The following is a 23300-nucleotide window of genomic DNA, read 5'->3' as shown; positions in this document are numbered from 1 at the left end:
GCTCACAGAGAGTGACGTTGAAGAAAGGCGCAAAGTAATAATCTGTGACATTTTTAGAAAAAAACATAATAATACATTTCTGCTTTTATTCACCAAACCATACAACAGGCAGGTGACACAAGAAAGAAACACATTAGGTTTGCAGAACAGCATCAACCACTCTCAAATACAGCAGAATATCTGGTGCGCGTCCAAAAGATTGTATCTTAAGATGTTTCTGTTGAGCCCTAATTTCCCATTAGTGCACAACTGCACTGAAATCTAGTGATTGTGAAGGCCACATAACATAATCAAACTACTGAACGAGCCCTCATGCACTTATTTATTCTGGATTTCCATTTAATTTGTCCTCTCCATCATGTGACCTGTTAGTGAAAATAAACTTTCTAAAATCCAATGCTGTGGAGCTTTGTCACCAATAAAATCTCATGGGCAGGGCAAACAAACATGCAATTAAGACTGAAAACACAGAAGGAGGAGAAGGTAAAACTCCAGCCAGGTAAGGCCTTAAATTGGCAGGTGACCCCTAGAAAGGTAACTATACTAAAAATGAAATAATGCCTCAGATGATGGAAAGCTGAAGTTTTTAGTTGTACCTATTTGCTCAGTCACTGCTTTACAAGAATAATCAACAATAACACCCAGTTTTAATGTCCAAGAAATGCACTTATCGACGCCACTCGGTCGCACAGAAAGCGACTTTTACACAGTCGTGTACCGCAGAAGACCCGGTCAGCTCTCGTCCTGGGCGCAGATGGTCTCGTTTATGAAAGGGTGCTCTCTTGTGGACGCTGAGAGTAAAATATGACCCATGGATGCGGAAAGAGGGGATTGACGAGAAATAATCTACACATGAGCCAAAGACTGCTGCTGCTGCAGGAACATTTTCATGGACAGCAACAGGAAAGGAGACTGTGAGCTGTTCAATTTTCAGAGTAAACATAGATAGATAGATAGATAGATAGATAGATAGATAGATAGATAGATAGATAGATAGATAGATAGATAGATAGATAGATAGATAGATAGATAGATAGATAGATAGATAGATAGATAGATAGATAGATAGATAGATAAATAGATGTGAGTAAACTCACAAGCTCAACCTCATTTTGTAGCAGAAGGACTCCTGCTGAATCCAGAGCTGATCCGTGTTTTCTATCTCTCCCCTCGCATCTATTTCCTCCTCGCTTGCCACTACTTTACCTTCACTTGTTCAGCCTTCATTCTGAGAGGAGGAGGAGGATAATATGTGATTGGCCGGGCTGGGACTGGTAGTCCGGAGGCTGGCATTGTGAAGCTGGCGCTGATCCCCGTGCTCATGTTTACACCTTGCGGACGGGGACGAGACAAGACACCCAGGGGCCCAGCACAAACTCGGGAGTTCGGACTTTGGTGTTGGCGGTTACCTGACAGAATTACCTACCCCCGTGCTACTTTGTGTTTTGGGGGGGTTTTTCTCCTCCCAGACTCTGTCGTTTAATTTGACATCTTCATTTAGCGATGCGTCAAACTTTTCGGTGACTCTCGCAGCACCTCTGCGCTCACGGCTCCCAAAATAGTGGAGCTGGCAATGAAGTCTACCAGGAATAGTCACGATGAATCGTTTCTTTATTTGAGCAGAGCTTGACATCTGCGGACCTCTTCAAACTTTAATTACGCATGGAAATTACGCCCTTTCAACCTCTCCCAGACGTTCTCGAGCTGCTCGGTGATGGATGTGATTTGAGCCGTTTGCCGTTTGCGTCAACAGTCAGGAGTCAAGTATTTACAAAAACAGCGGTTTCTAACTCAATTACTGGAGTCGCTGGTGTGTGACTCTTCCCCGCGCAACCATTCTGGGGGTAAAGACTTTTCCGGACAAAAAGCCACTCGGTGTATTAAAAGCTCCGCAGGTTACGCTGCGTGGACGATCCGGGACATTTCACGACGGCTGGACGGGAAAGATGCGCTCTGTGCGGATGCAGCGTGGCCAAGGTCTCGGTCCTCTGGTTCTTCTCCTCCTGCTTGGGGGATTTGCCGTGTCCGCTACTGGTAAGTGAAATTAAAGATCAGTTTGTACTGTAATAACTGCTGTGTTTACACACACACACACACACACAACGTGTTTTTAAATTAGTTTAAAACAACTTAAATGAAAAAACTGAAGATTGTATAAACTGTATGTGTTTTACTAAAAGTGTCTAACTTCAAAGTTTGCTTCAGACCCCAGCTACTGGTCTATGGAATTTTTTATTTTATTTTATTTTATTTAATGTGTGAGCTGTGCAGGGGTCTGGGATCACCTGCTGACGAGGACTTTTTTTTATTCACAGCATAGCGTTCAGTCTTACAGTAGACCTGAGCTCAGAGCTCTCCTTTCTTCTTGGAGCGGAAAAATCAAACTCCCCTGGTGCGCAGGGAGTAATTAAGGTTTTGCTCCATGCCTTCTTGGCCTCTCCAAAAAGAAAAAGCAAAGCCCCGTGAAAAGTAAGACAGAACACTTGTAGTGCTTCAGGGGGAAGAGATTCCTTCTTTCTTTCTTTATTCTCTTTGCAAGATATAGCGGCTAAATTTAGTGGCCCTTGTTTCAAGCCTGGGTGTGCCAGTTGTTTTTGAAATGCTAAACTTGTCCTCATAAACGATTTATACCTTTTTAATTATTATTTTATTAGACAACCTTTTGCAGAGTGAAGAGCACAGGCTTTGATTGTGGCAGAGCAGACTTTTATCAGTGGATTGCTCAGTGTTAATGCCATCAAAGACTGCAGCCAGCTTTCATGGAGATGAAATTTCTTGGCAGGCGGGACAGGTCAGTGCTGGTGAGCTGATGGGACAGGACCTGAACACCGAGGGGACACTTCACATCTCTAGTGTTAGATTAATGATTCCTTTCAGTGAAGCCGAGTGGTAGGAGATTCTGAACGATTCCTCAGCACCCACTGTCAGATCAGATTGAAATACAAGGCAGAAATCTGAGGGTTTAGTGGATTGTGGATTAAGCTCATTTTACAGTAGGCTAAAAATAAAAAGAACAATGCGGACAACAATGCGTGCAGATTCTGTATAGTTTTTTTTTTTTTTGCTAAAAACCTCTTCAGTGAGTAAATAAGACCCTCCCGGGAAGAACTCAGATTTTTAACTTGATGGCAACAGTAATCTTTTGGAAGATACACTGACTGTCTGCCAAGAATGTGACCATTTATTTGAATGCCAATAAGACCTCCACCCACCCACTCATACCATACCTCCCAAGGTCCTCATGTGTGTGTGTTATTCCCTGAACAGGCAGAGCAGAAAAGCAGCTTACGTTTATTAAAATTGCGGACTGTTCTGAAATCCTTGCATGAGAAATGAGAAATGTCGATATAAACAGTTGAGGACTGCAATGAGGTCCTGTTAGGGGAGCAGAACCAAGAGGAGGGGGACACCAGGGGACAATAGCACAGTGTGCCCCAGTAAAGTTTCTGTCTGGGAGAAAGGAAAGCAGGGATATATTTAGGGAAAGCATGATGGAACAGACAGATTGCATTTATCTTCTCTCCCATTGTGTTTAAACCTTACCTCTGCCGCTTTCCCCCCCAGATCCCTCACGTCTCTGTTTTATGCCTGTATTGTGGATGTGCTGAGCTCACATTTCTGCTGTGGTGCTCTTCTTTCTGTGTTGACATATACATTAATTACCAAGCCTGCCAGGAAAACTTGTCTGGAGTAACTAGCCTGCTGTCCAGCGCCTCTCTTGATGTGTCTTATTATTAATGATTTTAGCACAATTACAAAAAAACCCAACTGACATACGTGAGGTGTGTTTCGAGCACAGTTTGTGACCCAGAGATGACCAGATGTCCAGTAAGTCCACATGAAGCCACTGTGCAGACTGGGAGGTCAAGAAAGGAGAAGAGTGCGTAAGGCTAGGGAAGTAGCAAAGGGGCAGTCAAGTGTTCCGAGTTAGCAAGCGTGGCATGTCAGACACTCCCATAGAGGACGCGATGAATAGTGACACTCTCACAAAAAGTGCTGTCTCATTTGTGTTAAGTGTGGGAGTCTTCCTGTCTGGAATGACAGTGCAGTAGCTCCAAGAAGAGTCACATTCTTTGAAATTATATGTGAGGTTGTAAAGTACATTTTTTTGGTGGGGAGGGTTTGCCCTGTTTTACAAAGTGGCCAGAAAAATCCTGTAATTCTCTGACATTTCCGTTGTGAGATTTAGACACACGGAAAGAAAGGAATGTGACAACAAAGCTAACGTCAAACAAACACCAAAGTAGATTTGGCTTCAAAGACGCTCAACAGATTGAGATGTCAGATTAGATTAAAGAGTCTCTGAAACATGTAGTCATAACAAGAGTGCTGCCAGGCTGTTGCATCTGCAGAGATCTGGACAGGTGGTTGGGCACCGTGATAAATAAACAGACAGACAGCTCTCTTCGAGCCAGGCCACGGGCCAGTCGAGCTCCACGGGCGCGTGCTGCTCCCAGACCAGATCAGGCCCCATTCTGGCCCCAGGCAGTGCATTAGTTTTACGGCCGTGGGGCGGCAGGGGATCGGTTCGCCGGCCAGCCACTGGCCTCCCTGCTGTATTATTCATACGTGCAAAGTGGTCTTTGTTAATATTTAAAATGTGCTTATGATGCTCAAATTTTTTGACATCAGAGACGGCAGGGGAGAGAGAGAGAGAAGTGGGAGGAGAATGGCTGCTCGTCTCCTATTGGCGTAAGTGACCCGGATGGCTCCGGGAGGTAGTGAAGGATTTTAGGGCACCGGCAGTGCATTTATAGACTGGACGAGAGCGGTGCAGTTCGAGCAAGTGTGCCAATTGCAGCTGGGAGCTGTTGGCGATGATGCGTGTGAACCAAACCAGAGAGAGGTTACGCGGGGTAATGTTGTCCATTTGAAAGCGAAGAGGGGAAAAACAGAAAGGAGAAATGGAAGAGAAATGGATCTGCGAGAGGCACATTGAGACAGATTGATCTCAGGGCATGCCTTTTAAATATCCTTTATGAGAAAAGAGTGAAGACGAAAAATTCCATAGCAGTGGCATTCAAGCATCATTACACCTCTGGCACAGGCCAGACAATGAGGTGGTGGAGTGGGGGCTGACATCGGTGGAGAAGGCTGGCAGGGAAAGCAAGCAAGGAAACGCTTTGAGTTAGCAAAGCAACACAAGAAACAGTGGTTAAGAAAGAAGGATATTGTCAGGGAGGGTGGTGGAGGATTGAAAGTGGAAAGAGACACACAAATCCACTAGGGGGATGTTTTTATTAAGGCTCTTATCGATGGAGAGAGCACACAGTATTAAGAGTAGACATGTTTAATGCTTTGCCAATACTGCGCATGTTAGACCAGACCATAAATCTGCAGCAAGCAGCAAGAGTTCTGTAGGAGGGCAAAACAGCAAGGTAAATGGAGAAGGGAGCTGACTATGAAGAATGTAAAGAGAAATTAGTAGCAGGAGAAAGTTTGGAGCACAGACTGGCTGTCTTGAGACGAATATGGTTTCAAGCACAGGTCATTATTTCTGCAAATACAATGTGCTCTCAGTGTATTTCAAAGTCTGTGGTAATAATGCTTTAATCAATATTGCTGAGCCTACACCAACCTCTTCAATCTGTGCGCTATTTAGAAAAGCTCACCAATATAGTGTAATTTTCACGAGCTGAAGGTATTTAAATGTATCATGTATTGTCTTTGTGGATCCTGGTTTTGAAGCGTCCTGTTTATCTCACAGCAGATGGTGCCTCCTACCTGTTTGCCTCCATATAAAAGCGCAATGAAATACGGGAATGTTTCATTTAATTCAAACATTTGAGGTTTCAAATCTGAAAAAAATTGTTTTTGAACAAGCTGCTCATTGCAAGGTCTTGGTAGTACTCTCAGAAAATAATGAGTAAAGTTGAATTTTATTCTGTCAAAAAGTATATAAAATACTTTGTCTCAGTATAGACGTTGGAGTGAAACAGGAGGATGGATGGATGGATGGATAGATGGATGGAGAAACTGGGGGTGGATAGTTTTGGTGGCAGATGGGAGCTGAGTTGCTGTTCTGCCTGCAGGACAGGGTACCCCCTGCTCTTCCATCCTGGCCTGTGGGGGGAGATGGGTGGAGCGGACAGGGAAACAGGAAGAAAACCTCTGTGGGGTTCCATTGTGCTTTAGATGAATAGGAGTCTCCAGAAAGCCTTTTCTGCCCCTTTGTGTGGGGTAAAAGGGGACAGCAAAAGAACACACACACACACACTTTTATTCCCAACTTCAACAGAAGCCATAGATGCATGTAAGTGGCTTTAGGGGTATGTTACACTTAATCGTGCGTTGTGCATGTAAAGTGTAACACACCTACTTGTTTTATTTTTATTTTTTTATTATTTTTTATTATTATTTTCCCTTCAGTTGATGCACTGAGACGTGCTCACTGACTTTAAACGTCAAAAAAGAGAGCAACCCACCCACCCACGCACTCACACCCACACACACGCACCCGTTTAATGCAACACAGATGCACATCCTCTAAATGATAAAGAGGCGCCGTTTTTTGTTTTGGTATTTTTTGCGTGTAATACTGAAAGACATGCAAGGTCACTTGGGAGGAGTGAGTGAGTTAGTGGAGGAATTTTCATTTAAGATCTCAGCAGCACTCTGAGAGTCGTGACCAATAGGATCAGGATTCACGACGGGAGGTCAGTCCTGATCCAGAGAAACCCCCCTCACACACACACACACGGTAAGAGCGGTTGCTCTGAGGTCCATAGATCAGAGGCAGTGTGAGCATTTGATTGGCTGTGCTTTTTTTTCCAAGACTCTGCATGTGCTCTTAAATAGAGGGGTTTTTTTTTCCAGCCCATGTAGATTCCTCCTCATCTTCTTAGCAGAGGCTGTTTTGTTTTCTAAACGCAGTTGAGCCAAGTCCACTCAGGGCTTAGACCACAGCCAATCTGTTAATGCTTGTGTTTGCGTCTGTTTGTATCAGTGTGTGTCATGTGGGCTTGGCTAACTGGAGGGAGAGAAAAAAATCTGCTTAAAGTGTGTTACTAATACACTTTCCATCCTTAGAGGAAATGTGCTGCATTACAGAGGCGATGGAGTTTGTGTTAGTTTCTTAAATGAATTTGGCATACGGAGCTACATTCCTTCACACCGTCATTAATAACTGCTATCACTTGTCCCCATTTCCCCTTTCTCTTCCCTCAGTTTCTTGATAGTCTCATCAGGCGTATTTATAGGTTTATAGTCTCACATATACCAACCTCTGTCATCCATATCTCTCTCACTCCATCATTTTTTTTTTCTTTTTTGTAGCCAGCTTTCTGGCAGAGTTTGGGAATTGCTCTTTAGAAGGCAGTGTGAAAAATCCCATTTCTTTGAGTGTAACGCTTATTAGGGTCCCATCTGCCCTCGAGGTACTTATGAATGTGGGGGGTGTTTGAGTTGTCGAGGGTGGGTGAAAGAGGGGAGCGAGGGGAGCTTTGTCATGCCTATGTGTAAGTGGATGTGGGTGCCACTGGGGGCTTGTGCGAAGTAGGAAGGGGCTCTTAACACTGCAGAGCACACACACCAAGCAGCTGGTGTGTCTAAAGTAAGGGGATGACACATAGACCTCCCCGGGGAGATGGGCGTATTTGAGCGTACGTGTGCATATCTCCGGCTGAGAAAGGGAACGGAAATGATCCTGCGTCCTTCTGTCTGCATGGCGCTCAGCTAGGCAACAGCAGGACTCAAACTTGCTTTTTTTTTTTCTTCCTCTCTGATTTAAATCAAGGCGAATGATGCTTAATGAGTGTATTTGTGACTGTGTAGTGGGGGGGGGGGGGGGGGGGGGGGGGAGAGAGGAGGCTTGATGGATTTTGTGTGATTGGCTGCATGTCAGCAGTGTGCTGCTGTTATTTAACATAGCGGCTGTTGCGGAGTTAAAGCATCATGTTTGTCTCTTAAGCCCATTGCCTCTGTCAGTAATGAGGCTGTGATTGGCTTCCTAACCGCAGGTCAACAGGGGTGCACCCAGACATTCATTGTGCTTTCCCTTTACCTCCTTTTTGTCTTTTCTTTGCCTGCCTCTTCATTTCTCTTCTTCACTTCTATCTCAGATTTTTCTTTTCCATCCATTTCTTTGCTATCCTCTCCTTCCTTGCGTTGGATCTTTCGAGTCCATGTTAAAGGAAAAGGTCTGCCATGCAAAATCTATCTTCAGCCTTCAAAGATATGCAGGCTCACACAAACAGCCACAGTAGCTGCAGTAATCCCCGTTTCTGCTTTGACACTCTTGGATTGCAACCATAGCAAAGAGAAGAGTGAAAGAATGAGATCTGGCCTCATCCACCCTTTAATTCCTCCACATGTCTCCAGCTCCAGGACTTAATTCTTACTTCTCCTCTAGAGGCTTTGACTGAGAGCCTCCAATACACAGTAAAGATTCTGTTCTCGCCTTGGATGCAGGTCTTAATCAAGCACTGACAGGCACATCTTGGCTCGGTTTGTGTGTCTGGCGTGGGTGTGCGTATGTGCAAAAGGGTGCACAGACGATGGGAAAGCGACTGTATTACTTAGGTATTACTCCCTTTTCTGCATGGATCACAGTGGGGTCACACTCCTCGGTTTCAATCAGCGCACAGCTCGTGCACAGACTCATCTCTCTTGTTCTGGCAGCCGTTCTGATTGCACAGGAGGAAACCTGGTTTATTCTCCCGGTGCGTTCACCGCGCCAGGTGTTATGCGACGCATGCTACAAAACGCTACCAGGCATGAGCCGGCGAAGAGTTAGGAATCGTTTTAAACGGGTGCCATGTGCGAAGTGGAGGGACGAGCGCTGATCTAATGTGGCAGATGTACATGCATGTAATTAAGGTTAGATTTAAGTGTATGGGCTCACACTTGCATCAAGTGTGTCAGCGGGTGTGTGTTTCAAGCCTCTTACCTGCTGTTGACCAGATGGGCTCAACAGTCGACCTCGTGCTCACCTCTCCCCGCAACTCCACTTAGATTAGGTGGTGAGCTCGGCTACGCCGCATGGGCTTTATAATCTACATACGAGCCCCTTCCCTTTCCCCGCAACACACAATCCTACACACACACATATAGAGCGCAAACCTCATAATTCACGTGGGATATTTAGGATGATGATGTGCTGTTTGCGTGTGGGTCTGTGTTGCTGGCTGGTTGTGCAGTGCCCATTGCTCTCTGTTTATGGGGATAATGAAAGCAGATGGACAGCCATGCTGACTGGTGAGGGTTCATTAACTCTGGGTGTCTCTGTTCTGACTCCGCTGCTCGGCTTCACTTGCCTCAAATCCTCTCAGCAACAAGACCTGGTGTGTGCGTGTGTGTGCGTTTCTGTTTCTGCGTGCCTATAAGTACAGCAGGTAGAGAAAGCTCCTCACACAAGCAAAGGAAAGCTATATAGATGTTTATCGATCGGGGATAGATGTGAGCTTGAAGTTTCTGCTTGATTGGTTCATGTGGAAGTGGTGCAGTGGCGGACACTTTTTTTTCTGTTTTTTGTTGTTGTCTGACGCTATTCTTTTAAACTGCTTCTGCTTCTTTAGGTAATTTTTTATTGAATCTTACCTTGTGCTGCCTCATGTTAAAGGAACATTTTTAAGCAGCTGGAGGGACATGTTTCATATCGTGCAGAGTGAAGAGTTGTGATTTAGCATGATGCAGTATTGTCAGCAGAGGTCCATTTCTATGGCGTTTCTCTGCTCTGCTGGGAGAGATGAATAGGTATAGTTACAGTGGATCATTAAACACTGAGCAGTGTCTCTCTGTGTCTATAGCTTCAACCTTCACGCTGCAGCCAGCTCCTGGTCTTCACTTGTGCAGCTTAATGAAAGAAGCGTGGATCATGTAGGGAAAGACAGACATACCTGTGGCGAATCAGACAGACAGACAGACGGACGGGCAGATCCATGGACAGATGGGTTGTTTGGAGCACCTCACAGTCCTCGGTGCCATTAGACAGACAGAATGATGGAGAGAAATAGAGATTGCGACCATGAGGGGAAAAAAAATAAACATAATTTTGAAAATCGTCACTCCAAAGTTTCAGACCCAAGGGGCTGTCTTTAAATCACTTGTGTTGTCATATTCAGGAAACAATGGCTTAAAAAAAGCAGTAAATTCCCAGGAAGCTAGCTGTGTTTTGCCTTGGATTTTTGTTTGATAAATGAATTACAGGAGAAAAAAACAGTTACCAGGATTTTAGGAAATGCACAAGCTGTGCATGCAGTGTTCCTGAAAACCAGATAGCATGATTCATGTCTGTGCAAAAGTGTAAAGATAAAGACAGCAGCTGGTTAGCATAGCTTAGCACAAGAAACGAGCACAATTTCCTGTCATAACATCACAACATGACATTATGATGTTCAGATTGTTGGATTAGAAATGTTAAATATAAGCTTTTGAGTTGCAGTTTACCATTTTTACTGTTGCGATATCATTTTTATTTATTTATTTTTGAATAAAAGTAACCATATATGGAAAAAGCCACATATGGCTACTTCTGCACGGACTAGGTTGTGCTCCACAGGCAGGGATACTTGCTAGCTAGAATTTCATTGACCAAAAGCACCAACCACAACCGCAAACACGACCACGAGATCTGTTTCAGTGATGGACAGGATTAGAAATGAGTACATCAGAGGGACAGCTCAGGTTGAGCGGTTTGGAGAGACACAGTTAGAGAGGCGAGGCTGAGATGGTTTGGACATGTGCAGAGGAGGAGGCTAGTGGATACACTGGACAAAGGATGTTGACTATAGAGCTGCGGGGCAAGTGAAAAAGAGGAAGACCACAGAGAAGATTCATGGATGTAGTGAAGGAAGACATGCAGAGGGTTGGTGTGACAGAGGAGGATGCTAGTGATCGTCCATCAGCAGCTGAGCAGCTAAAAGTAGAAAAAGAAGATCTGGTTTAGTGACTTAAATTGGTTGAAGTGATGGCTTTCAGGCAGCTACACTCTACAGCTTGTCTCTCAAAATAACCATTGCCCTGAATCATGAGAAACTTTAAGCCTTAATAGAATTTAAAAGGGGAACATTAGCTTTAGAAAGCAAAATCCATTTTTTGTACCAATCTCTAAGCTTGCTATGCCCAGAAATGTAAGTCTGATCTGGAAACCAGCTAAGAAGGTAGTTCATGGGGAAAGTGCTTTTAGATGAATAGTGCAAGGTGGAAAAATAATCCCTTTATGTTAAGAAAGTAACTATATTCCAATTTCAGCCAAAGTTAAGCTAGTCACACTTTGTATAGAGATGGTAATTGTGACATTTATTCCCTCTCTAAGGCAGACAAAGAAGTTGAAGATGAAGTTTAATTACATGGCCATTTTGAAGGCTTTCAGCTCATCAATCACATTTTGAATAAACACAAATTCCTGAAGCAGGATCGATAGGAGGACGGCAAAACTGATAACAGACAACACTGCCTTGAACGATGATGAATGTCTTCTTATTTGCTGATCGACTGATGGCGGCGAACAGCACAAATATCGACTCATTCCGATGGCCGGCTGATAAATCAGTAAATTCCCACTTTCGGTTTCAGTTTAAATGTTTATAACTTTAATATATTGCATGTATTCTGTTACTCTCCAACTCTGCCAGTGTGTTCCTTTTTGTAGAGAAAATAGTGACTCCAGTGGAAGAATATCAGAGTTTTACAGTGAAACAGTGACAGATTGAAACTTAAGTGCTGCTCTTAAGTCCTTTTGTGATGAGATGAGGGAGTCTTTTTCTTAGATTTGGGTTAGGAGACTTTGAATGGCAAAAGGAAGTAGAACATTTATGTGTGCATGTCAATGTCCACCCACGTCTGTGTGTGTGTGTGCACTAGGTCTTGTGAGGGTATGTGTGTGTGTTTGTGTGCGCTGACATGCTGTCGCTCATGGCGTCTGTCTTTATGCTCTTGTGAGTGTGAGTTTGTGAGTGACAGTTATACAGTGGTGTGGAGTGTGTAAATCTCCTTCCCTCCAAAGCTCTCAGCAGTGGGCCTTACATTAGCACAACAATTTACACATCTGTCCCGAGGCAAAGAACAGGCAACTCTAAAAATAATGAAAGCCTCACTCAAAGGGAGACTGTATGGGTGTGTGTGCGTGAGAGAGCGAGAGAGAGGGGGGAACTCAGGAGAGGTAGGAGAGACTCTGTAAACAAGAGACAGAGGAGGTTTATTAAAACCCCACCACCACTCACCATCCTTTTGTCCTTCTATTCTCTGTATCCCTCACCTCCTCTCCCCCTCTTTCAGTTAGAGGAGCGATTACATGCCTCTGTCTCTCTTGTCTTTCATCTCTCTCTGTGAAGAGGAGAGGAATGAAGGTCTTCTGTGGCGTGTAATTACACAGAGACATCCTGGATGAGGGCGTCTGTCTCCACAAGCAAAAAAAAAAAGCACCCCCCCCCCCTCCCTTTAAATACCTCTTGATAAGGGGAGATCTAAAAAGAAACATTTAACTGCCTTTGATCCACCGCAGGGCTCTTGTCTTTACCTGCCACTTATGGAGGCTTAATAAGTACTACCACAAGTCTATTTATTTCATTAGAAGCCCTGACACCAAACATGCATGGCTCCGCTCCAGTACCGTGGGAATGAAATACACAGCTCCTCCATTCATTTTAAGCACAGAGTCATAATCATGACACATTTACAGTCCAGTGTTCCAGTCTTACCCATGAGTCATATTGTTGAATGATTATGAAAGGGTGGATTTTTATGGGCTTACATTGGTATTGGCTCAACCTCTAATTGGCCCAAGGCACATTTGCATTCTGGGAAGGTAATAATGGGGCTCTTTGGAGGCACTTTAAATGAGAAAGTCACTGCACTTTGACTTAATTCTGCTCGCAGAAGTGCTGATGCCTCCAGATGGCTTTTTTTACTGAGTGTGATATGGCCATTTTGCCTGCATGATCATACACTTTGTCAGTATTTTGGGAAACCGTTAAGTTGCTTGTAATGCAACTAGTCTCTTGTTATCCATTTTTGCATTATGCTGGGGAGTTTTTTTAGTTTTTTATCGCTTTTTGTAATATACCTGCAACAGGAGTGAATACAAATAAAACCAGCTAATTTGACAGGAAATGATGGAAATAGAAAATAGCCCAAGTATTAAATCTAGTAGGTGTTTGTCATATTAAATTTGAGCTTTTTTCCCATTTTCTTTAGAGCCTAATCTGTGTTCTGTTCAGTATGTTGATTGTTGTGTTGAATAGCCACACAGAGGTGATACTGTGTGGTTCTACTGAGGTCACTGTTTGAGAGCTGAGGTTGGCCTGAATGTGTTTAACGTGTCTTTTTTTCAACTTGTGTGAATCCGCCTCCATTCATGGGGAGTTAATTCTTTCTGTGAACTCACTGGGAGATAAAGTGAGCGTTCTTCTGCAGCTCAAACAGATCTGACGTCAGACAATAGGCCGGGGCCCTTCGACTGCACCTAGCTAGAGCTGCTCAATAGGCCTGAAGTGGTGTGGCCATGCAGCTGCCGGACAATAGCCTGCTCAGCAGAAAGGCAGTCAGTGCCCTCGAGGCATGGCCCAGCCCTGTCTGCTCTGATCTCTGAACTCTCTCCACACAGAGTCAGTGCAGGAAGAGCCACGACTGCAACCTGCTGCGAACTGAGCAAGAGCCATAGTTCGGAGCTGTAAACGCAGTTATGCACTAGCATCAAAAGAAGGTTAGCAAAACCTGACCACAGTTAAGATACTCCTACTGAAACTTTTAAATTTTACCAGTTAGCAACAGTTATATTAAGTTTGTTCACTACAAATGAAATATTTTACAGGTGGTTAGATACAGGAACTGGAATTTCTTAGCCAGAAGCGGTAATTCATCATTGTTGTTAGGCACCCACCACATTTCTAGAAATGTCAAACTATTCCTTAATTTTTAGTTGAGCTAAGCTTCCTGGAAGGCCTGCATCCTCTTATAGCTGCATAATATCTGCTGTTTGAGCTTAAACGTGGCCCCACTAATTCTGTTGCCCCCGTGTTATTATTCCCTGTCAATCCCTGCTCCTTTTTCCCGTCTTTTTTTTTCTTTTTTCATTTTAATGACTGGCAATGGTCATATATTTTAATAAAGTCTTGAAATGCACTTCCTCACTTTTTGTCATCTCGCCCGAAAAAGGGTCAGCAATCCAAAACGCTGAAGGAATCAGCCTGTGTTTGAGCAGTCAATGGGAAGCAGTTTATCGTACTTTAATAAAAAGCAACTCCCTGAGCCTTAAACACACTCTGGTTTCCCAAAATAAACACCATCATCACTCTCACACCCAAAATCAAACACAACCAAACACAAATCCCACCATCAGGAATAAAACCATCCACACACAGGCGATGCAGCTCCCCTCCCGGCATTTGATCACAAGCAACCTCCCCTCCTCCCCTCTTGTGTTTATTCTGGGGATTATTTTGACCTAATCTCTTTAGAGCATAATTCAGATTAGATTTTGTGTTATTATTATTGCTATGTCCATTCCCCACAGTCCTGCTGGGATTTCCTGACTGCCGTAGTGCTCCTGTGCTGGTAAAATTGATTAAAACTGCTGACCACTGCCCTAGATAGCGAAGGCTCTGGATAAAAATATAAGCAAACACAGACGATACAGAAGAGCATTTTCTTAAAACATGCACTCTTTAATATAACTGTTGGAGTAGACGCAATGCACAGTGGTGGCCAGTGCTGAAGTCCTACATTCTGCATTCATCCAGCACTAGAAAAGCAAGCTCTTGAGGTTATTCACACTGAAACACAGCCATAAAGAGAGCAAACAAAAAGACCCTGAATTCTCTGCTAATTACCTAAAGCAAGGCTGCGATCGTTCAGTCAAAGCTGCGGCTCCATCTGTATTTGTGCTACCATACTGGCCTGAAAGTTGCTCAACAATTTGATATTCCGATGCCATGTTTAGTCTCCATTTTTAAGACGGTGTTTAAACACCATCTGCCTTTTACCTCATTCTTTGAGCTCAGTAATCTTAACCAGAGAACCCTTGAATAAATGACAGCGCATGCATAAAATCACAGTGAGTACAGATGATCAAAATACAGGCTTCATTATGTTTGCAGCACGGAGGATCTCATTTTCATTGCTCTTAAAATATTGCATTCAGTTGCAACAATTATGTCAATTTATTTAGTCGTTGTGGCAAATGAACCAATTGACAGTGAATCATGACATAAAGCCTGCTTCTTTTGTGTATAACAATTTTGCATCCAGTGTGATTGTTTTGCATCCAAGCCCATTAGAGGGAAGGAAAAAAGGTTTAAATAAGCGTTGCAAAAGAAATAATAGACAAATAGTATGATCTGGCAATAGGAATCCCCTTGCCTTATCGTTCACACTGTGTCATCCAATTCCACAAATACACACCCTGCACATTTTACATCCGCCCACCACCCCACCCCTCCTTTTCCTGCTTGAATTTCTCAATTAAGATGAATTATAAAATTTCACATGGGAATCAGGACTTACAGCGCTTATTGCGATGCTACCCAGAGGCGCTCTGTCAATGACTTAGAGACGCTTAGTGCTGTGGGTATTTGAGTCTGTGTCTCACAGCCCTCAGACTCTTAATGGACCACACAACATGCAACTTTGGCCAAACTTGACTCTGCATAAGAAAGCGAAGTGAAGGGTGGATTGGGGGGAGGGGCGGAGAGGAGAGCAAGGTGGAATTTATTGCTCATATGTGAAGGTGGAGAAGATGAAGGAAGTGAGGCAGTGGTGGCATGGGGGCTATGTTTGTGCTAGCTGTGGGGGACTTTGAAGATAGACTGGGCTGCAGTGTACATTTCATTACTCGTTCTCCTCTAGAGGCCCAGGTGTGTGTCACAGCTCCTTTTGTGGGCAGCAGAGCACCAGATGATTAGATGAGCTGCACCTCAGTAAATGGATGCTATTGATCTCCACACCTTGTTATATGGAGCACCTCAGAGTATGATGAGTCTAAGACAAGACGGCATGATGAATGTCACGCTGTCCAAAATTGCCTCTTCTGCTCAGCTTACTTTCTCTGTTTCATCTTCACACTCCTTAAGTACACATCCCATCTACTTTGCTGCTTCCCTGTGTCTTTCTGTCCCTCTTTCCTCCCTTTTTTATTTGCTCCACTGATTGCTTTCAGTGTCTCCACAGCCATTAAAATGATTGGAGACTGTGTAATGTATATTAATGTGCTTGTACTTTTAGAGTAGTTTAGCTGTGTGCGCTATAATATTTCATGGGGAGAAAACAGAGTAGCGAGGCTTTGTGCTGGGGTAATTAAATGGCGATTGTGATCTGCTGCTTTTCTATATGCGTATGCAGATAAAACGTGAGTGCCGAAACCTGAGAGTTGCCTGTGACGTATGCATCAAAAAGGTGAGAGGTCAAGGGGTCACGAGGAGGTGAGGCCAAGCCACAAGTGTCGAGAGACTTTTTATAGGTGTGCAGGTTTTTCTCAGTGTAGCGTGACATCCTAGTGAAGCACAACTGTAATAACAGTTGAATATTGATCAGTGCAGCCTGGCATAAAGAGTTAGCGGGAAGCTGTGACCTTTGACCTACAGATTAGCACCAATAATTTGCAGGGTTGGTGCATTACGAAGACAGGGCCAGAGCGAACAAGCATAACAGAAAAGACAAAACACCGCCATTATTATTGAATTTCATTAACTAGCCGCCAAATGCTGCGGAGTTAATAAAGCTATGGTGTCAGGCTTAACTTCTGCTTCACGCACATTTGCAGAGCAGCTGCGCGCACTGCGTCTCATTTCATTCCCATCACTCATTCCCTGTTTGTGTGTTTGTGGTTTGATGCTAGCTTGTTAACTATCAGCCCGAGCCTTATTGTGCCGCATATAATGCAATTCATAATACCAGACAGAATAAACTATAGCTCACAGTGCGTTTCTGTAGTCTGCTCAGGCGGGCTCATGCTCTCACCTGCACTTCAGCCCATGCTCTATATGAATAGCACACACACACACACACACACACACACACACACACACACACTATAAGCTGTTTCTTTGTTGTTGTGAAAAATAGAACCTCTGAAGTCATTCATGCTGAAAAGATTGTAAATTTTGGGAAAAATATAAACACCTTTATGTTTGCAGACTGCCATTGTGCTTCACAAATGACCCATCTGACCGCAACCATGTGAGGGTTAAGCTGTTCTATTCTTACAGTTTCCAATGTAGTGTGGTCATTCAAGAGCTACACTTTTTTCCCCTTTTTTGCTCTGTGGGCAAGAAGTCTTACAAAGGCTCACAGAAATGAGAAAGTTTAGGGCTGATGATGTTTTAACCCCTGCATACTTTGAGAATACAATAACTCAAACGGTCCTTCCAGCCGCCAAAAATCAGTGCTTATTTAAAGACAAAGGATCGCACGGCTGCTTATAAGACACATGGAATTACTCATAGTAAAAAACTTAAAAATAATGATCTTATTCTTCTCAGTTCTGCAGAGCATTTAGCTCGAGTGCTTACTTACCTGTTCTGGTTGACACCTGTTTCCTGGAGCAACAGATTGCTGTTTTCCCACAAGAAAAAAGTGCTATAAAATCAGCTGTGAGAATAAAAGCAGAGTACTGGACCCACCTTCATCAAGTGATTACAATCAGCGCTAATGCTGCAACTTTTCGCTGGCCATTTGAAAAGTGTTGAGTTTATGGCTTTCGGCTTGTTACAAACGACAAAAAAGGGGAGGAAAAAAAATCAGCTGAAGCATTTCTATTGTTTGAATCTATTTTTGTGTAAACGTGCTACGTGACAGTGTAGATGGGTTTTCCTTCTACGCTATTTAATTTTCCTGCAGAAACAGCTTTATTTGCTAATATATAAATGTAGTGGAGCATAACTGAAAGTGTCTGATGTGTTGAGCTGAAGGATGCACAGATTTTTCTACTATCTGTGATACATTTACTCTAAATTTTTAATGGCATATCTTTGCGTAGCCTCAATGTTTTTTAAGCTCTGATATCTCAGAATAATCCAGACTCGCTGTTGTGTACATGAATGAACCCCCCCCCCCCCCCCCCCCCCCCCAAAAAAAGAGCAAAATTTCACACAGCCCCCTGTGTGCTGGATATGCAATCCTGTTTAACCTGTTTTTATGTGACACCAGATTCAGCTAATTGCCCTAACTGTCATACTTTTTCTCTGTCGGTGTTGCAAGTCATAGTCATAGTCATGCATAAAGTGGCTTACTCGGTTTTCTTCCACCTCATTAAGATATAAGCGTTAGATACCTTTCTCTGGTACTTTCACCTAGTTTTGTCTTTGTACCTTCTCTAGCCGTGAGCTCATTTATCTAGTCTATAAGCAGGGTCTTTGTTTGGCTTTTCATCCTTAAGTAATCAATACTGGCCCTATGAATCCAGGTCATCTTGCTCCTGTGGCTTGTCTGTCCTTCCTGCTCACACCCTCCTCTGTCTTTATCAATCTCTGTCTCTTACTCCCTCTTTTCCTCTCAACAGTCTTTCTCCATTTTTCTGTTCCTCTCTTATTTTTTCTTGGTGTTCATCCATTCATATGTCTTTTTACTCCCGCTCTTCACCTCCTGAAAAATTAGTTTGCCCATCTGGACGGAGCTCTGCTCGGCCGTTACGCTATTAGTCCTTGTGCGGCAGTGATTAAAAATAGATCGGCGCACCAAGTCAGAATTCGTCGAGACTTTTCTACCTCTCTGATCTCCTCGTGTTCTCCCCTCCTCTCACATGAAACTGTATTAGCTAGAAATGGATATACGATTGAAAGTGAAAAGTTAGCAACAAAGTGTTCCACTCTTATCCGTTTTGTTTTCTGCCCAGAGTCTTTGTGCGTAAGTACGTATTTGTATTTGTCAGCAGCAGTGAGTGTTTGTCAGTGAGTCTGTGTACCGCCTGCGGACCTCTTCGCTGGGTGCTGTCTCATGTCGAGCTGTGTGTTTGAGAGGCTTGTCGAGGTAAAGCTCCTGTCAACGCCTGGCCGGAGGGAGTGTACTGATGAAAGGCCTCTTCATCATCCTAATGGGATACACAAACCTCTTAACCAGCACTGCTGCCTTGGCTTCGTCTGGGTGAAGCCAAGAGAGACACAGAGAGAGAGCGCGAGAGGGGGAAGAGAGAGCACTAAGTGACTAGCTGGACCGCACGCACCGAGGACCACACTGAAAACATACACAAGTGCACAGGTCAGAAAAATGCACAGTGCAAACAAAACAATGCTGCTGGGAGTCCGTTGCAGAGGAAGAGTCGTGACTCTGCGCGGCCTTGGGATTGTGAGAGTTTCAGTAGGCCAGGGCCATTAGGATCTGGGACAGAGAGTTAATGCCCTGCTGTTCACTAGAACTATGACAACATGTCCCCTGTCCACTGGCACGGACCCAGGGTAAGGGGACTAGGAACAGGCATGTGTAATATTATACTTTAATCGTGTCATTGCCTTTAACTTTGAGCCGAATTTGAGTTTGAAATTTAAAAAAACAAAGACAAAATTGGAACACCTGGACAAACAGCTAAACATCTCCAGAACATCATCTTAGAGCGGTCCATTTTCAGTATCCTCCCAAATCTATACATGTTCACACCTGAAAGCGGCTCAATAAAACACAATCTGATTTGTTGACTGCTGAGCAGCTCCATTTTAGCAATGGGAGGTTAAGGGCCTTGAGAGAGTGAGGTAAGCCCTGCTGTTTTATATTAGTCTCCCACACTTCTCCTGTATGTTCAGGTACTAAAGCATATTCTTGAAACTTTAGACCATCACTGTCCCAGTCACTTTCAGGGGACAGCAGTACTAGTGTTTCAGGTTACTCCCCTTCTTTGGTCCACACCTAAATATTGGATTGTTTTTTGAAAATTGCATATTGCACAGAGGTTGGATCATCTATGAATGTTTCCTCTGTGCAACAACAAAGGATTCATTAAATCAATTATCATGAAATATTGCACTTACAGATGACTCCCAGTGGCACACCTAGAGCCCTTTTTCACTTTGAGAGAGATGTTTCAACAACTATCGGAAAGATCTGTTCTAATGCTGAAAAACTGAAGGTATGAAATAGATATTATTGCCTACATTAAAAAAATCAATGTGTTAAATTTATAACTGTAGGTACTTATTGGCGTTTAGCTCTAAAGAGCAACTTGTGAAGCCTGTGAGTACATGTAATACTAAAGTATTACACAGTCAAGATGGCAAATTAAGATACAAATACGTATCGATTTTTTTAGCGAGTTGCTCACCAAACTACAAGAAATGTAACACTAATGACTGAAAAAGGATCTGCCACTGTTAGCTAGCTAGCTAGCGAGTATGGTGACCACTGAGGGGGGGAAGCGAACACATGGACGGTCTGTCACAATAAGTGCTGCTTCAAACCAATTAGCTTGAAGTGGAAGTGGGTTATAAAGGTCTCCCAACATCAAGTTTGCACCTGTGCAGGATTACTGCCACTAACAGTGAATCTGCAGCACCTTTTTCTTGCTGATCTATTTTTATAAACAAAACTAGTGAAAAGAAAAGAGTGAGAGACTGTTATAAGTACACCATCAAGGTGTACTTCATATAGCTACACTTATTCACTCATGCACTAAAAATAATGAATAAGTGTCAAAGTATCTAATTTGAGACATAGCAAGTATTGTAAAGTGTTGTAAATTGAGAACGGGCTGTAAACAGCTCATTATCACAGTCAATTTAGTTTTTCTTTTCTGAACTTCAAGAAAAAGTCAGAAAAAAGCTGTTTGCTGACTTTTTGACTTCCACGTGAGTCGGGGTTTGTGGGATTATGCAACTTTGCTTGCCCGCTTGGTTTGACCCAGGCTAGGAGTAGGACACACAGTCAGGGTGTGGATCAAAGCACTTGGCCGCTGCAGGGGGGCAACAGAAGGAGGAGGGACGGACAGAAGAAGGAGAAGCCGTGGAAATCGGGCCTGAGTCTCTCGTCATTATTGTCACAGTGTCACACACTCTGGCCACTCAGTGTCACCATCAGTCTGCGCTGGCCCTGGGCGTCTGGCGGGTGACACTCTGCCTCTTCTTCAATCCGTCCGTCTTTCCCTCTTTCAGCTTTTCATCACATGCACAAGCAAGTTTTCTCTCTCATTCACAGCCGCCTACTTTATTTGTCTATGCCAAGGGGATTTTTGTCATCCTCTCTCCATCGCTGCTCTCCATCACCGCCATCCCTGCCAGTCCAGTCATACAGTACAGGTCCTGGCTCGAGGCTGCGCGATGCCCTCTTTTTCGCTCCATCCCAGTCCCCACCCAGTCTTTGGGTCAAGGACGCGTGTGCAGCTGCAAAGAAGAGCAGAGAAAAAAAAACTTTGACATCAGGCAGCAACCAAAGCCTCATGAATGATTGATGCGTGAATGCTGACTCATCACACTTGGGAAAGAACCAATATTTTGACCTGAAACATAACAAGATTTAGATTCGTGGAGGAGAGCAGAGACGCGTGCGCACAGGCTGCCCAGGATGCACCAATGTTCCGTTTTCCCTTCGCTGCGATGCAGAGTTATCAGTTCTCACTGTTTCACAATCTGTTAGCAGCAGAGATTGCCAGATATAGAAAAGTTGGCCTGGCCAAAAGTGATAGTCTGTGAGATGCTTCTGCTTTAGTTCTTACTTTTATATGTTGGTGCTGCACTGCGCTGAGATTGCCCGGCAGTCAAATGGTATGGTGTGTTTTTCCCTTCCTATCTTGACCTGCACATTTCCTTGTGAAGTCTGGCTTCCTCTGGGCTTACAATTTTCTTGCTTGCTTGTTGGGTTTAAAGGGAAAAAAAACTAAAAGTAGCACAATAACTACAGTAGAAATACAAAATGGACATGTGTGTCTGTGTGTGTTTCTTTTTTTTTTTAAGTTAACAAATATGCAGAGGAAATATACCTTTAGTTGAGCAAAGAAAATAGTTCTGTTAGGTTTTTTTGTCTTCTGGCCTGATTTGAGCGACTGGGTCAGAGTTAAGGCGGGCAGGGAAATGTATCTTGAGAGAATGATGAAGCGGGGCATAAAGGGAATGAAGGGAAAAGATCAAAAGGATAAAACAACCATTAGCTTCACGCGCAAGACTACTTTTGCTCGCAAGACCCTGACATTCTGCAGAGTGAGGAGATTGAATCTCATCTCTTAACTCCTGCCTCTCTATCTGTCCTCTTCTGCTATCACCGCATCACCTCTCATCATCTGTATTCTCCAGCACTGATTTTCTGCCTATTAGTGCCCCACTCTTTACTACGCCTCGCCTACTTCCTGGTCTCCCCGTGTAATCTGTGTTTTTCACTTTAACATCTAGTCTAAGCCAAGCTTGTTTTTCAATCATGTTATCCAAGCTCTTCATTTAAACAGCAATTTGATCCCTAAGTTCGTTTTCTGTGTGCGTTTTGGAAGCGTAGGCCTATTTTCGTCACCTCGAATATACATTGAACGCTACTTTTCAGAATTTCATTGGCAACTTTACAAAGCTGCCTCTCACGAGCTTACACGCAGACGATCCTACAGCATGCTGCTTGTTGTGCACTGCACATCTAGGGATTTCTCTGATGCAAGGGGACGCAATGAAGGAACAGAGTGACGCCAACCCTGCCGGTGTTTGTGTGGAGTATAATCACGCTTCTACTTTTTAGGTGTTGCTGTTGGTTTTTGTTTTTTTGGGGTTTTTTTTTTCATTTCACTTTGTTTGTCCATGTGTCGCCACCTCTGTCACACTCACTTTGCAAGTAGTTATTTGTGCGCGAAGATGTCTGCATCGGTGTGTCGGGCGCTGTACACGCTGAGGATATCGGCATCTTCTGGTGTCTTCATATAGACCATCTAAAAATCTCCTTTTTCAGGCCGTGAAGGGTCATCGGCGTGACCCGTTGATTTGCTGTCAATCCGGCTCATCTCCTCATCTGTTCATTAGCATGACAGAGGAGCTCTCCTGCCAAAGCAGTTAGTCACAAGAATCAGCCCCTGTCACAACACATTACAACAGCAGGCTTCTCTAACAGCGCTGGCAGTCGTGGCAACCATAGCCAATGCTCAGTGCATGTACACACCCTTGCACACACACTCACACCAATCAAGAGTTGCTCTCGATCTGCACCCAGGGAGTGTTTCTGTATCTCTCTCCATCGTTTTCTACCTTGCTCTTTCCATCCACATATTCTCCCTCCTTCCTTCCTTCCTTCTTTCCTTTCTTCCTTTTCCTGATGCTTGGCTACCCATTTACAGCCTGCCATTAATCTCCCTCTTTCTCCCCTCCTCCTCCTCGCCCTTTCCCTCCATCATTGCCTTACATTAGTGAGGTTACCTGTACTTACCATCCATCTCTCCCATTTTCTCGTCCTTTTCCTAAGTTCTCTCCCTCACTGGC

The 23300-nt window shown here is 43.8% G+C and overlaps 1 protein-coding gene across 3 annotated transcripts in view; it reads left to right on the top strand.

Moving 5' to 3' along the window:
- Positions 1-1081: 1081 nt before the first annotated feature.
- Positions 1082-23300, top strand: part of unc5b (unc-5 netrin receptor B) — a 54507-nt gene continuing 32288 nt past the window's right edge. For all 3 annotated transcript variants that reach the window (XM_063491248.1, XM_063491247.1, XM_063491246.1), the window contains exon 1: positions 1082-2034. In XM_063491248.1, the coding sequence (XP_063347318.1) occupies positions 1947-2034 (88 nt within the window). In that variant the 5' untranslated portion in view covers positions 1082-1946. The remainder of the gene's footprint in view (positions 2035-23300) is intronic.

Source organism: Pelmatolapia mariae, linkage group LG13, assembly GCF_036321145.2.
Source record: "Pelmatolapia mariae isolate MD_Pm_ZW linkage group LG13, Pm_UMD_F_2, whole genome shotgun sequence".
Classification (NCBI taxonomy): Eukaryota; Metazoa; Chordata; class Actinopteri; order Cichliformes; family Cichlidae; genus Pelmatolapia; species Pelmatolapia mariae.
The sequence above is the reverse complement of the archived record's forward strand: the minus strand, read 5'-3'. Positions and strand labels throughout refer to the sequence as shown.